At 38.6% G+C, this 17,192-nt stretch overlaps 1 protein-coding gene across 1 annotated transcript in view; it reads right to left on the reverse strand.

The window, feature by feature from the left end:
- The window catches only part of Nf1 (neurofibromin 1), a 666,749-nt gene that overhangs the window by 312,730 nt on the left and 336,827 nt on the right, over positions 1 to 17,192 (reverse strand). The window contains exons 19-21 of the mRNA XM_068225031.1: positions 5,895 to 6,034; positions 2,299 to 2,514; positions 2,104 to 2,220 (exon numbers count right to left, since the gene is read on the reverse strand). Of these exons, the coding sequence (XP_068081132.1) occupies positions 2,104 to 2,220; positions 2,299 to 2,514; positions 5,895 to 6,034 (473 nt within the window). The remainder of the gene's footprint in view (positions 1 to 2,103; positions 2,221 to 2,298; positions 2,515 to 5,894; positions 6,035 to 17,192) is intronic.

Consider the following 17,192-nt stretch of genomic DNA (forward strand, 5'->3'; position numbering starts at 1 on the left):
TTTCTGACAGCTCGACACAGAGCTCAACGACGTGCATGGGCCCGTGAACATCAGCAATGGACCATGGAACAGTGGTGTGGGGTATGGTCTGTTGAATCGCGGTTCCAGCTGTGTTGAACTGACGGGAAAATGAGAGTGTGATGTATGCTCCATGAAGCTATGGATCCTGCACGTCAACAAGATTGTGTCCAGGCGGGAGGTGGCTCAGTTCTGGTCTGGGCGGCCTTCTCATGGTCACAATTAGGTCCCATTGTCCGGCTGTAGGGAGCGCTGACAAGTGCACGTTATGTGGACACTCTTTCAGACATCTGCATCCCTTTCTGGCCCTAGAGTACCCTGATGAAGATGCCATGTTTCAACAGGACAATGCGCCATGTCACCGCTCTGTGGTGGCACGTAGGTGGTTGGAGGAGCACTCCAGTGAAATTATGACCAAATCCCCCGATCTTAATCCAATCAAGTTTTTATGGGATGCTGTTGATGCTGGTGTACGTTCCACAAACCCCGCAACAACTACACAAGACTAATTTGTGTTTAGCAGTGCAAGACGCGTGGTTGGAACGATTCCAACACCTTGTAAAGTCAATGCCTCATCGTATTTCTGCTCTTTTGAGGGCTCGCGGAGGAGCAACTTGTTATTAATATTATTACGAAGATATTTTTAAGAAAAGAAACTTGTTTACTTCAAACACAGATATGCATACTGAAAAGACATTTCTAAAAACATTTGTGTGCAGGGGAAGTAAAACATACGACAATAACTGATGCATAAGAAAGGGAATAAAGACTTTTAAAATGAGGTGTTACTGAAGTGTGATAAAGAAAGGATGGGTAGATCAGGTACCGAATAAAATACATGAAAGAAAGATGATGATGATGATGATGCTTGTAGTTTAAAGGGGCCTAACATCGAGGTCATTGGCCCCTAATGGTACGAAATGAAATGGCCACAAAAATTCAAAATCATCCACTGACCAAAATAACAAAATGTCATGAAGAATGAATGGATGGACAAGAACCCCCCCCCCCCAAAAAAAACAGTGGATCCGACACAAAAAAAGATCATAAATAATAGTATTACTGACCAAGGGACCACTTATAAAGCATAATCCTGAATCGAGGATGCTTGATGTCTAAAAGGGTCCAAAATCCATGTCTAAGGCCCCACAGAATGGTACATGTCGCGAGTAAAGTAGAACCATGGTATTTGTCATGTTGGGGTATTAATCAAAAGTAGCAAAGTCTCACGGTGTTCCACACAAGATGGTACTACTCACAGGTAATGCAGACCTATGGTGTTTCTCACACAATGCCGCCACTCATAGCCAACGCAAACCGATGAGGTTCCTCACCTAGGTGTACTAGTCACGGGTGTCGGTATTCCCGTGGCGCTCTTCACATAGTGGGTACTAATCATAGGCAACGCAGACCCACGATGTCGCTCATATAGTGGTACAACTCACAGGCAACCCCCAGACCCGCGGTGTTGCTCACATGGGTACGACGCATGGGTACTGGAAACCCACAGACCAGCCTCTTTGCTGCTACTAATCACAAACCTATTTCGTACCAATGTAGTGATACTACTCGCAAGTACAGGCAACCCATGGTGTTCCCCGCATGATTGTACGAATCAAAAGTAGTTTCATGGTTCTAATTCAATCATCCCTTGGTCGCCTCTTTTAGTCGCTTCTCACGACAGGCAGGGGATACCGCGGGTGTACTCTACATGTGCATCCCCCACCTGCAGAGGGTTGAAAGAAGAAAGATCTGGCCAAAAGAAGAGAGACTGATAAGACACATCTTGAGACACGCAGAACTCCTTCAGTTCCCTTTAGAGTTAAGAGTAGAGGATAAAAAGGTACACAGAGGCAAAGATGTGAATATAATGTACATATTAGAGTATATACTGGAAACAATAGTTACTCAAATATATCACAGAACAGGGTGGCATCATACTACTACTACTACTACTACTACTACTACTACTACTACTACTGTTTGAATTTTCTTCAGGCACTTGTATTAAGAAAACTTTTGCAGCATCAGTTATGAAATATCTAAAAATCTTCAATCATTTTAAAAGTATATGAAGAAACATACTTCAAAAATAGCTGGCTCTTGGCTTCCATGAGATCTCCTCGATCCGATTCCTCGGGTTGAAGAGGTAAACCACGCAGAAGAGCTGCTACTGCCTCCATGCAAGCTTGATCAAGGTCTCTAAAAATTCAGAACAACATTAGTTGCATTACCCTACAAAGTTATCCTAACTTTCATTCAAAAGAAGAAGAATCTTACCTAGTAATAAGTGTTGCATCACCTGACCCAGGAGGGGCAATCTGATGTGAAGTACCCATAACCCAATCTGTCAAATATTCAACTAACTTATTACGGAATTTCATTTCTTGGCGGAATGCTAAATCATCTCTTCGCTTCATCATTGCTTCCACTAGCTGGCACAGCTTAGTCTTAATGTGGATAGCATGCACTGTCATGTCCAAATGCCGCACATATCTGAGAGAAAACAGGGGAGACATGATGAAAAACTAACATGTAATAATGACAACATTGCAAAAAAAGGAAATATTTCATTATGAATTCTGAAATAAAAGACTGAAATAATATAACATGTAATACAATATTTCAGTGAAGTAAACAATTAAGCAATGCACATTAACAATCACTATCGACAACACTGATGAATCTTCTTACAGTTTCAAAATATTCACTGCAGTAAATTTCAAGAGGTAATATTAATATTCTTATCTTGTCCTTTATGAATGTGTAGTTAACAAACATCATCATCATCCACATCCAGTTTCCAAGGTCTGGTGTACAAACATATGTGGCTTAAGAAACCACAATTTATCAATGAAAGCAGGAAGTTAGACAGAAAGAATGGAACATAGATGTGTGTTAACCTGTTTTCTTTTTTCCTTATAATTTTCCTATGTTTATTCTACTTTCTCCTCATCCCACACTTAACATAATATCAAGTCTAATGTATGTGGATGTCTGCTCCCTGATGTAAATGGAAAGCAAGGGTTGGGGAGAAACAGATCTGGAATAACTGAAGTTAGTGAGAAGGGAGCACATCCACAAAAATGGCAATGTTTGAAGATATGGTGTTTGTTGTTGTCATTTTGTAATTTCAAGTTTGTCCTTGTCCCTTCTCTGTTACTTTCTTAACTTGTCACTAACTTGACATTTTATTTTTCTATCTACATTTCTAACTTCTAGCCCTTGATTCCTACACTTGATTGTTTCCTTTCTATTCAATATGTAAAAGCAAGTAAATGATTCTTGAAACCTGCACACACTTATGAAAATATTCAGAGCTTAAGTATTTCAACTTTTAAATGGTATTACCCACACACAGTTAAATGAAGAAACTATAAAAAATAATTTAAAAACAAGGAATTTAGTGTACACCTCTACCTCATAATGAATGCTCCAAACATATAACTGATGGAACTTACATTGTTATGCACAATATATAGACATACTGCTACAAAAAGAAGCTAATAGAATGTATATACAGGGTTCTTCAGGCAAGTTGTCTACCTCAAATAACTCATGAACCATTAAAGATATCAACATTCTGTTTTCACATTCAGTAATGGTACCAAGGGACCCATGGTCAGACTCAGTATTTTTTCATGATATCAGTATCTTCTGAAATAATCTTACCTTGTTTCTTTCCTTTTTAATAGAACTAACTACACTGTTTTCTACATGTATCCTTAAACCTGCAAACTTTCCAAATTCAGCACCATGATCATTTTGAAAATTGGACAATTACTTTTCGAGAAAATGTAATGTATTCAAATGTGCTTCATTTGCCAGCTATGGACTGCCCTGTTTGATTCATGCTATATATGAAACATAAGCTAGCTGTTGATGTACAGAATTCCTTCACCTTCTTCTAACAGTTAGGCATTCTCTATTCTGGGCCCATAAATACACAAAGATAAAATGTATGATGTAATACCTTTACTATTGCCATAGGTAGAAGGTAAAGGAAAAACAGGTATGCGATTGGTTCTATGGGACAACTTTATTATCCTGACGAGACATTAAACCACACAAGACCAGTGTGGGCAGTGTGCAGTGTGGACTGTGTACCTGTTAGCTTGTGTTTGGGAGATTGTAGGTTTGAACCCCATCCGGCAACCTTGAAGATGATTTTTCGTTGTCATTTTCACATCATTTACACTTTAATGAAAATCATAACCATTGCCTTCTCATTTCTAGAGCTTTCCTATCCCATCGACACCGAAAAACCCACCTGAGTTAGTGAGAACACTGGGAAAGAAGAAAACCATACATGATTGATGTCTGGAAGGACATCTGCGACGGAACACATTCCTACCAAGTTGTGGAAAAAGTGGCAGAGGGGTGGTGGTGGTGATTATTGTTTTAAGAGGAGGTACAATTCAGCAACTATCCTCAATTAACACTAATCAGTGGGGAAAAAAGAGAATGGATCCAACACTTCGAAAAATGAAGCCATCGGCCTAAGAAAGCCAAGGTCCACAAAGGGTGTTAAAAAAAACCTACTACACCCTGAATGCTCTAATACTGGTGGGGTCAGAAAAGAACAAGAGTTGACAAGGAGAGGTCAGATACGATAGATGAAAGTGATGAACCTGGAACAAATAAGAGGAAGCAATGACAGGACTCAGCTAAGCGCCCATGGTCACCAACTCGCTCTTTTGAGTTAAGAATCCTGGGGCCCCTTTTAGTCGCCTCTTACAACAGGCAGGAAATACTGTGGGTGTTATTCAACCACCCCCATCCACAAGGGGTATACGTAGCAGAGGAAGAAGGACAAATATTATTAAACAAAAAGAAAGGCCTGCTTTGAATGATAGTACGGTAGTTAACATTAAAGTACTGGTGGTAGTTGAAGTGAGTATTATTTGAAGAAATACATCTAGTACAAATGGGTAATCACACCTTCTATCACTAAACAAAAGGGAAAAAGGAAATGGTTCAATTCTTAGAAGAATGAACAAAAGAAAGAGAACGGCCACATTGATCGTGAAAATTAAAGACTCCGCAAGCTTTGCAAACCTAATACCGTTGGGATCAGAAAAGAACACGGGTTGACTGAATTCGGACAGGGAAGGAAACTCATCACATATCTACTTTTCCTTTACCAATTATCTATGGCGATATTAAAAGTGTTAAATCATACATTATAATAATGTATCTCTTGGCACAGTATAGCGAATACCTAGCTGTCAGAATAAGGTAAAGGAACTCTCCGTATGTCAACAGCTAACTCATGTTTTATACGTAGCGCAAATTGATCAGGGCAGTCCACAGCTGGCAAATGGAGCACGTTTAAATACATTACATTTTTTTCAAGAAGTACTTATTCAATTTTCAAAATAATGATGAAGCTGAGTTTGTAATATTTGGGGCTAGGTGTAGAAAACAGTGTAGTTCTGTTTGAAAAAACTAAGTTCGTGTTGTTACCTCACATTGGAAAAGTATTGCAAATTCAATAATGAACCCCATGATACCAATACCAAAAGTGAAACCAGAATGTCAATATCTTTAACAGTTCACGAATTATTTGAGGTGAATATCTTAGCTGAATAACCTGTATTATAAGATTTGAAATGCCTTTTCTTCTCTTTAGTAAAATATTCAATGAACAACTTTTAAAACTGAAAATCACTGTGAGATTGATTTTTTATTTTCTAAAAATCATTTATTGCGTGAATGACGCTTTATTTCAAAATATTTAATTCTTATCTAGGCCATTCTGTAAAATGTAACAGTTACAAGTAAAATTTACTAAAATAAAAATATAATTATGTTACTAGTAAATCAATTATTTTTACTCAATTATTTCCCAACTCTGCATACATAGGCCTACCTACCTGACAATAGCAAGCATCATTCCTTCAATACTTGTCACTCCAAGGTGTTCTGATGGTTGATCAGTCTTGCTGTCCAGGACATTTTTCATAATGAATATAATATGTTCAATAAACTGAGTGTTGATATCTGACACAATGACCTATAAATAAAGAAAAATATCAAAACTTGAGTTCCCAGAAGGAAATTATAATTTAATGTAAACCAATTTAAGACAAACCAGAATTAAACTATTATATGCAAATGTTACACTGCATGCTCTATTTAAAATATATAAACACACTGTATTATTTCTGCTTGTACAGTATTCCTTCAGATGTATTTCATTAATTGCATTGCGCACATTTTGAAACTATAAGAACCTATTTTATACATTTTTCCCACCTATGTAGGTGCCTAAAACTTACTTTTTGGGTCCTAGAGATACAATGTCTAGTGATGACAATATCAGCACTCTTGCCTGCTAGCTTCTTATACACTAGTCTGAACTGGTCTTTGAAGCACAAGCTCCATCCGTTGGTAGCTGAGAAATTCTTGATGTTCATTCTTTGCGTGATCTTGAGGGTTCTCTCTCATAAGATGCTGCCATCTACAGGAATGCCTGATGCTTGCACTTGTTGATACCAGGGAAAGAGTACAACATCCAACTCACTGTATGTAGATTCTTTCCCAGTCTTCCTTGTCTTCGTGGACATTCTGTGTTTTAATATTTGGTTACACATTTCAAGGTTCTTACTCACAATGGAATTTAATGTTGATAGTGCTAAACCCAGTCGTTTAACAATGAGTATTGATCCTAATACTGACCCCTGACGGACACCAAATATAGAGATCGGGCCAGCTAGGAAGACATCTGGGAGCGCATCCCCTCCTAACAAAGCTCCTGCTACAAGGACAGTTCAGTGCATAAGTTTACACTCAGCTGCTGCGCTCTGCTTTCTAATTTCCCGCTGAGTAGTAACTGTGGTTAATGGTGGTGTACGTTAGGCCTATCTGTGACAGTATGGAAGGCATTAAAAGTAGCGTGCATCGTAATGTGCTAAAGTGTCTGACTCGTGCAGCAATCCTGAACGTTATAGACTTTATGGAAAGGGATGCAATGGAAGTAAAGTTCATGATAGATTGTAAAAAAGTGCAGGAAAGAGTAGTAGCAGCTGTTGGAGTGTCAGAAAGTTCTTTGGTTAGGATTAAGAGCGAAAAACGAAAGAATTAGGAAAATCTATGGATAGTCTGTTTGAAACACCAAACAAAAAAAGAATGCGCACAAAGAATATTACTGGATTGGATGACTTTGACAAAGGTGCCGTACGTCGTATTGTTAGCAATTTTTATTTAGATGAAAAAATGTTTACCTACAGTTTCAAATATTCGTGCAAAGTTAGGTAAAGACTTAAAGTTCAAAGGATCCAATACTAGTGTCAAGTGAAGTCTTCGATCATTAGGATATCATCAGAAAAAAAAACTAACACTAACAAGTGCATCCTAATGGAAAAATATGACATAAAATACAAAAGGTACGTTTATTAAAAAATGCCCAGTATCGGGTGGAGGATAGTTGTACATGCTGGCGGTGAAATGGGTTTCATCGAGAACTGTCTGCAAATCTGGAAGTCTGGCAGCAAGAGTGGCGACTACCATGATGACATGAATAGTGACTTTTTTTTAAGAGAACGAAAGATATGAAAGCTAACTTCCACCTCGCAGTGTTCTCGTGAATGACAACGTGTCATATCACAACAAGGAAGTAGATCGTGCTCCAATCTCCAGCTCATGTAAAGTGACGATCTCCTGGCTAGTGAATAGGAATATTCCACACCGTGAGATGATGTACAAACACGAGCTTTTTGAGCTTATCAAATTGCACAAGCCGGCACACAAAACCTACGTCCTTGATGAACTCATGGAACAGTACGGACATTCGGTAATTTGACTGCCCCCATATCACCCTGAATTAAACAGTATTGAAATAATGTGGGCAAAAGTGAAGGACTGGGTAGCTTCTCATGTCACCTTTACTACTGACGACGTAGAGAAACTCACTAGACAGAAATTCGCGTCAATATCCGCCGAAGACTGAAACATAAGGGATGGGGAACATTTTGAAGACATTACGGAGACCTTTGCGATCCAGCTGGGAGCCGACGACACATCATACGGTGAGGACAACAGAAGTGATGACGGAGGACTCAGTGGAATTGAAGAGATGTAGTGGACACAATAAAACAAGAATGTGCTCATTTTGTGAATAATTATAGTGTCATTATTTTATTACTTATTATTTCTAGTGCCATTTAAGTTATCTTCGTACACATACATTGTTACTCAGCACATGTAGACCCTTTATGGTGTTTCCTTTTATGAATTATATTTTGTTTCTGTACCTGAGAACAATTATATAATTATATATGTCATATCGTTAAGTCACATTTCTTATTTTACAAGAAAGCAACAAAATATTGGCATTAAGGAGCTAGGGACAAACGATCATATAGTCTAACACTGCTTTCTCGCCTTAAAACAAAAGTACTTATTAGTATTATTATTTCTTTCTTTCTTAATTTTCTAACCCTCCAGGGTCGGTTTTTCCCTCGGACTCAGCGAGGGATCCCACCTCTACCGTCTCAAGGGTAGTGTCCTGGAGCGTGAGACATTGGGTCGGGGGATACAACTGGGGAGAATGACCAGTACCTCGCCCAGGCGGCCTCACCTGCTATGCTGAAAAGGGGCCATGGTGGGGGATGGGAAGATTGGAAGGGATAGACAAGGACGAGGGAAGGAAGCAGCCGTGGCCTTAAGTTAGGTACCATCCCGGCATTTGCCTGGAGGAGAAGTGGGAAACCACAGAAAAACCACTTCCAGGATGGCTGGGGTGGGAATTGAACCCACCTCTACTCAGTTGACCTCCCGAGGCTGAGCGGACCCCGTTCCAGCCCTCGTACCACTTTTCAAATTTCGTGGCAGAGCCGGGAATCGAACCAGGCCTCCGGGGGTGGCAGCTAATCATGCTAACCACTACACCACAGAGGCAGACATTTTTATTATTATTATTATTATTATTATTATTATTATTATTATTATTATTATTATTATTATTATTATTATTATTTCGTTTCACCCTCTTTGGGGTATGTTGAATCAATTCTTTCTCTGTGTGTTGTTCTTTTCTTAGTGCCCAGTATTTCTTAATTCTTTCTGATCTTCGTTTCTTCTCGTCTTCCGAGATGATAGATTTGGCTTTTAATGTAGATTTGTTTTGGAACGTTATGTTTTCTTCTTTAGTTATTACTTTAGCTGTTCGAGCGAATAGTGGATTTTCTGTAATATTTAATTCTACCATGTCTTTTTCAGTTTCTTAAAACCAGTTCGGTTTTGTTTTGGCTTACGGAAGAAGACAAGATTTGTTCGGTTAATCATAGAGTTCATTCTGAGGAGAAGATGACCATAAAAATTTATCCTCGTTCGCATAGTTTCTGAGAGTCTTTGAATTTTCTTGTAGCTTATTATTATTATTATTATTATTATTATTATTATTATTGAGTTATTTTACATGGCGTGGCTTAGGTTATGAAGCCTGGTGTTAGAGCAAACCATATTCTACACTGTACATCTACAGCGTCGTAAAGTTAATTTTACATCAAATTATAATTTTAAAATAAGGACTACGCAAATTGATACATGGAAACAATTTTGACAGCTACTGTAATAAGAGGTTAAATTATGTTCTAACTCCTTCAATCTATCTGTCATCTGTAACACTCCTAAATGCATTCATTTCGGCTAGGTATGTCTGTAATTTATAGCCGGAAGGGAATTCCACTAACTGAAAATCTGCGGAGTGTTAAATGTCAGTTATAACAAATATTTCGGGTCAACTGTACGTCGCCACAACACTGAGCGAGAAGGGGAAGTCAGCATTCTTGCTCCTACGGCTCTGCTTTCTCACTCGCACACTTCACCTCACCGGATGTCTTCCTAGCTGGCCCGATCTCTAACTGTGAATTCTAATCCGATTGTATAATTCAAACAACATATTGTTTTCTTGCTATTAGGTACCTTTGGAACCACTTATATGCTGTTTTTTGTATTCACGCTGCTGTTAACTTATTCGACATGAGCAGATAATTAAATGTATCAAACACTTTCACCAGGTCAATGAAAAGGCCTGCCACAATTTTACTGTTATCAAGGGAATTTTGTATAGATTCACTAGGCCGAACATAACTGCGATGTGGAAGAAAGCCATATTGATTTTTAATGAAAAGGTAACATGATTTTAGGTATTCCATTAATCTTACTTTTACTACTGACTCAAGTAATTTTGCAAAGGCAGATAAGATACACACTAGTCTGTAATTTCCTCTCCTCACTTTTAAAAAATTGGTATAGTCCTAGAAATTTTACATCTGTCTGGTACTACTCCCTTTTTGAATGACATGTTAATCAAATACCAGCAATAAAATATGAACCTTTTTTTTCTTTTTTTTTTTTTTTTTACACAGATAGGTATTATAGTGACCAATGGAACAGAAAAGGGCTAGGAGTGGGAACGAAGCAGCCACAGCCTGAATTATGATATAGCCCCAGCATTTTCCTGGTGTGAAAAATGGGAAACCCCAGAAACCCATCTTCAGGACTGCTGACAGTGGGGTTCAAGCCCACTATCTCCCAAATACTGGGTACTGGCCACACTTAAGTGACTGCAGCTATCGAGCTTAGTAACTGTACTTTCTTTCAACTAACTAAATCTTATATTTATCAGAGGATCGGTGAATAGAAAGGGAGGAACCAGAGCTGGTATTACTGCTCTGAAAGGAGGACATGTACCTACATCAGTTTTACATTAGTTTTAATCACTTGAATTATTCATTCATTCATTTCATATTTACCCGATATTCAATACATTCACTTAAAATTTTAGGAATACGATCATTTCGCTATACCAGCAATGAAATGTAAACCATATTTTCTTTCAACTAACTCAATCATTTTATTTAAAGGAAATGTATACTACATAAGATAGATAATAACAAACAGGAATAGTAATAGGCCTACATACAGTATATGAGTCAAGGTCCCACTTTAAGTCCATGGCATAGGAAGCTATTTTCAATCCCCGAAACGAGGACCCATATTCAGTCCATGATGTCTGAAAGTGTTTGTCTGTGTGTACGTGTGCGATGCCCAGCCAAATCCACGACACACAGAGATCAGAAATTTTTAACACACATGGGGGCAACATTTCACCGATCATGCATGGCTGTGTCCAAGAGCAATTCTTGCTCCACGAAATGAAGCTGTCACCTGTACGTGGGTTGTTTATGATTTGGAAAGGCAAAAACACTACATATCTTAGCTCCACAGGGAAAGACACTTAACCCATTCACATATCATTTAACTGAACTTATTTATGCCTTGGTGTACCATTTATTTTCATTACTTTACATATTATCACCAACACTGAAAAAGCATGCTTTACAGCTACGTAATGAGAGGAAATATCCAAACTACTGTCAGATGTACTTAGTGAAGTCTTTATGAATATGGTAGGTCATAAAACAATCATATTCGTGCATCGCCACCTTGCACCGGTGGCATTCAAATGAAGATTCCTTCCTCAGACCCCGTGTCACACAGACTTTGCATCTACGTGATGGGATAACCTTCTTCGTTGTTGGAGGTATTTTGGTCGGAAAGTGTGCCCAGTGCCTCTCTTGAAGTCTCAGTGGTGTATCCCTAGGGCTTGGGTGCCTTATTTTGGATACTCAGGCAAGGTCACACTTGCCAACAGCTGTTCGGCCAAATTGATCCGGAAGGTGGTAAAGCCTACTCGCTTCTTTTCAGGGTTGAGGAGGGGATGATTGATGTTGGAATTCAGAAGTGTCATGTCTAGCATGTAGAAGTATATTTTTTGTATCCTTTTACATACTTCCTCATCAAGGGGAATGATGCGAGTCTCTGGTAATGGGAATCAACACCACCCTTTCCACAGTTGTAGTCAACAACAAGATTGGGTCTGAACGTCTTTTTTCCATCATACATTACCACTTCAAGGTAATCTGGCCTTCATTTCATCCACGGATACAGGAAACCAGTATTTCTTCCCAAATGACATTACCCTATTTATATCCTCGGCAGCCGATATAAGACATTTACTTGCATAAGCATTTACCTCACTGGTTAGATGTTCCCGAAAAGTCTGCTGTTAGAAATTCGTTCACAACTTGTAGTTCGTTCGGGCATTGTCCTAGGTGCCTTTGGAAAACACTATTTCACCACTTGCAATGTATGAATGATACTCTGGAGTATTACTTATTTGCTCCCAGTTCCATTCCGCTATCATCTAAAACATCAGTTGTAGGCCTAAAATTCAGTGACATATTTGACGGCAAAACAGCACTTTGTTCACCCCTACCAGCACTAAAGTTTCTATCTCATGAACTACTTTCCATATCCACTAAATTCTTCGTCACTTATTTCTATATCAATGTCATTCTCTTCTAAAAATTCCCATATAATCGCTTCGTCACTCAACATGGAGGCAGCCATGATTTCGCTTACGATAAGGTTGCTAAGATACTGGTTATTCTTTCCGCGAAATAACTGCACAGACGTGTTTATCGAATACATCAATGGAATAAAACAGTGATTCCATCTGTCAAGAGGTTACCTTATTAATATCAAATCCTTTCACAAAGGAAACCGGCTTGGAGCGGGTCTGGAAATAAACACTACGCGCGGACAGAGAGATCCGTCTTTGTACCAGAGTGCAGTCGAGAGCCAGGACGGGGAGATCCGTCAAAGTACGTCAAGTGGTTAATATAGTTTATCTGGAAGATCTATAAGGAAAAACTAGTTTGTTCTTTATATAATATGGCCTTTTATAGTGGTTTAAACCTCCAAGTGCTGATGGTTTCACTCTTTTTTTTTGCTAGGGGCTTTACGTCGCATCGACACAGATAGGTCTTACAGCGACGATGGGATAGGAAAGGACTAGGAGTTGGAAGGAAGCGGCCGTGGCCTTAATTAAGGTACAGCCCCAGCATTTGCCTGGTGTGAAAATGGGAAACCACGGAAAACCATCTTCAGGGCTGCCGATAGTGGGATTCGAACCTACTATCTCCCGGATGCAAGCTCACAGCCGTGCGCCTCTACGCGCACGGCCAAACTCGCCCGGTAGGTTTCACTCTTAAGTGCTGAGCATTCTTAAGGCAGCATGCAGATACATTTTTAAAAATTATAATAAATACAAATTTGTAACTACATATAGCATATTATATATCAATTTGTTCAGGAAGAATTAGAGAATAAGATAATAGTAGGTTGTTTTACTTACAAGTATCCAGTAAAAGTATAATGGATGATTAGTCATATTAAAAAAAAAAAACTCCAATTTTTGAGGTTGGTAACAAGCACTACATTATGTGAAATTAAATTCCAAGATATACCAAATGTGCCAAATTTCATTACAAGCACAATGATATATAATAATAGAAACTTCAATGAATAATAAAAATGTCACAGGTAAAAAGACTCTGAGAGTGTCTGTTGTGGTAGGCCTTTAGGTGTAGATGTGCCTGGTAGGGTTAGCACGTTTGGATTGTCTGCATCACTACTTGACGCATCACTATAGTCATGGATATCTAAATTATGGTCATATTCTTCCCCACTTCCAGAAGAAAAGTCGTCTCATGATAAATCATCAGGAAAATCTTCTACATTACCAATGTCGTCTTCACTTTCATCACTCCCAAGCTCCTCCAATGCTTCTCCAATTGCACTTGAACCACTTAGTTCACTCATGTTTGTATTATAATAATCACTAAACTAAAATAAACCAATTAAAATAGAGTAAATCAGGCACACAATTATCACAAATGGGCTAGCAAACAATAATCTTCAAACGCACGAAGCAACTGCACAGTTTGAGCAGATGTAAACAAAGATCGGTTCACAGCTAACAAGATCACCGCTTACTGCTTTCCTTTCCCAACCAAAGACCAACTTGCACTGCCTACCAGATAGAGAATATTCGTAAAATTGATTGCTATACTGATTTTACGAGTTGTTGTGCCGATTTTACTAATTATCTCACTGCGAGATGATAGCATTTGGAGGGTTGTACCATCCACCAACCCAGTATCTTAAGCATTGAAAGTAACAATAAAATTAAAAATTAAATCATTTAATTCATGCAATTTGTGTAAAAACACTTAGTGTTAATAAATATGTTCTTAATTTGTTTTTAAATAAATGGTTTAAAAGATCTAATGGTTGAATTATTAAAGACAGGCGAAGCTGCAGGTACATGCTAGTAAATTAAATAAATAAATGAATAAGCAAACCTGCCAGCACTGCTCGAGAGATACGAACCTCAACACATTTACAAAGCAGATGAAATTAATCTCTTTTACAATTGTCTGCCTGACTATAAACTAGCAGTCAGAGGAGAGTCATTTCATGGTGGGAAAAGAGAGAAAGATCGGATGACTGTTTTTCTTGTGTTGTAATAGTGAAGAATTCAATAACCATGCGACTATTGTTATAGAAAAGTTTCAAAAACATTTAAAAGTTAGCAGTTCAATGTTTTTCCAACACCAAAGCTTGGGCGACCACTGACATTCTTGATGATTTCTTCGTGGGCTGGATGCTTCCATGGGAACTCAGAGGACAACTGTGCTGTCCATCTAAACAATACTGCATTCTTTTATAACACAGATTGTTTTTTCCTCCCAGATACTACTAGTGTCTGCAACCATTAGATGCAGGCATTATTAAGAGCTTCAAGCAGTGTTTCCAGCCGTGTACCTCATGGACAATGGAAAGAGAGCAGAAATGAAAATCAACGTCCTGCAGGCAATTCATTTTGTAATGTTGCCTTGGTTCATAACTGTTTCCGGAAGTGCGGCTACAATGACAGTATAAGCAATAAATTTCATAGGCCCGTATTGAAGGATATGACTTATTGTTTACAAACATTAGTTTATTCTTCCACCTAATCAATACATAGTTTTTAATTTATAACAGTACTGGTTTCGACCATCCTCAGCTATTCATCATAAAAAGTGGAATTAAGAGGACATAGTGTCATTATCAGGGAACGGATTTATATGTAAATACATATCTCTTTAGGAAGCTAAAATTAATTATATTTTGCATTATCTTTACAAATCATGACGTGTGGAGTTGAAAAATGGAGTATTCATTTTCCATATTTTTCCATATTTTGGAGTTTAGCACATATGTTCCATATTCTTCGTCATTAAAATCAATATAGTCCATATTTCGACTAAAAAGTATTCCTCTCAATAATGGAGAAATAAATTAAAAATCTATATTAAAAAAATAAATATTTTAACTGGTGTCCAGGTCATTATCACGCCTGTCTACGTCTGGGCTGATAAAATAAGCTGATAAGCGGTGCGAAGAAAGAGAGGGGTTGAGCCTGGAAGTGGTGGAGATCAGCCGGTCAGTACTGTGACTATCTGAATCACACAACACTGATAAGCTGCATTACATAACATCAACTGTGTCTGTGACGTAATTTTGTAACTAGGGAAATCTCATTTTTCGACGATGTGCTAGTGGTTTCCGGATTAGTTCGTAATTCGGACATTCCCTTTGATTGCTTCATAACTCCATCTAGTTCACTACCAGTCATTCACAGTTTGAATTAGCAGTGAGACGGATCATAGTGTTCTTGTACATTAAGTGTGTGCAGTTGTATAGTGATATTCTTAGAAGACATTAACATTGTTACAATATGCCTAAAGTAGCTCAGTCAACCAGTTTAAAATTGAAAAGTTACGTATCAGAATTTAAAGAAGATGGTTTATCAACTGACAGTAAGATATTATTTTGTAATTTGTGTCATTGTACAGTAACATCTACTCAAAGGTTCCTTGTGCAACAGCACGTTTCAACCAGTAAACACCAGGCTAACAAACAACGAGATTCCAAGCAGAGACAGTTGTTTCCGACACAACCAGCAACTTCCAGTGTAACGTCCGAGTTCAACACCGATCTCTGCCGTGCTCTCATCTCTGCTGACATACCTCTCTTCAAACTGAATAATCAGTGCTTCAGGGAATTCCTCGAGAAATATACTAAACGATCCATCCCGGATGAGTCAACGTTCAGAAAAACGTACTGTTCAGCCATATATGATGAAACTGTTCGGAAGATAAGGCAAGAGATTAAAGACGGTCCAATTTGGGTTTCCATTGATGAGACAACAGACAAAGAAGGCAGGCTAATTGGCAACGTAATCATTGGTTTGTTAAGCGAAGATTATTGTAAACGGATTCTCTTACACTGTGATGTTCTAGAAAAGTGCGATAACAAAACTATAGCAAAACTGTTCAATGAGGCTATGGGTATCCCCTGGCCACAGGGCGTTAAGTATAATAAACTTTTTATTACCGATGCCGCACCTTATATGATAAAAGCCGGAGAAGCATTATGTGTTGTATATCCTAAGATGACTCATTTAACATGTGTAGCACATGTCTTTCATCGTGTGGCAGAAGTGATAAGAGGCAGTTACCCCAAAGTAGATTTATTGATTTACTCAGTGAAAAATGTTTTTCTCAAAGCCCATAGAAGAGATCATCTTTTGACAGAAATGTACCCAGAGATGCCATTGCCGCCTAAGCCGATTCTAACTAGGTGGGGTACGTGGTTGCAAGCGGTTGAATATCATGTTGAATATATAGACTGTATTAAGAACGTTCTGCATGCCATGGACTCTGAAGATGCAGCCTCACTTGAAGCCGCAAAAACAGTTGTCTGCAATACAAGTGTGAGAAATGACTTATGTTACATTGTTGTTGTTATTTGCTTTACGTCGCACCGACACAGATAGGTCTTACGGCGACGATGGGGTAGGAAAGGCCCAGGAATTGGAAGGAAGCGGCCGTGGCCTTAATTAAGGTACAGCCCCGGCATTTGCCTGGTGTGAAAATGGGAAACCACGGAAAACCATTTTCAGGGCTGCCGACAGTGGGGCTCGAACCCACGATCTCCCGATTACTGGGTAATAACCGCACTTAAGCGACTGCAGCTATCGAGCTCGGTTATGTTACATTCAGCATAATTTTTCATGCATCGCAAAAACACTGAAAAGGCTCCAAAACTCGCATCTCTCACTTTCTGAATGTTGTGAAATTGTGAATAAAACTGTGGAACAACTAAATCGTGGTACAGGTAAAGTTGCAGATGTAGCAAACATGAAGATGGCCACTGTACTTTCAAAGAACCCTGGATACGAAGAAATGGCAAAGGTTTCTGCAATGCTGTGTGGA

This window comes from Anabrus simplex, chromosome 1 (genome assembly GCF_040414725.1).
Source record: "Anabrus simplex isolate iqAnaSimp1 chromosome 1, ASM4041472v1, whole genome shotgun sequence".
Lineage (NCBI taxonomy): Eukaryota > Metazoa > Arthropoda > Insecta > Orthoptera > Tettigoniidae > Anabrus > Anabrus simplex.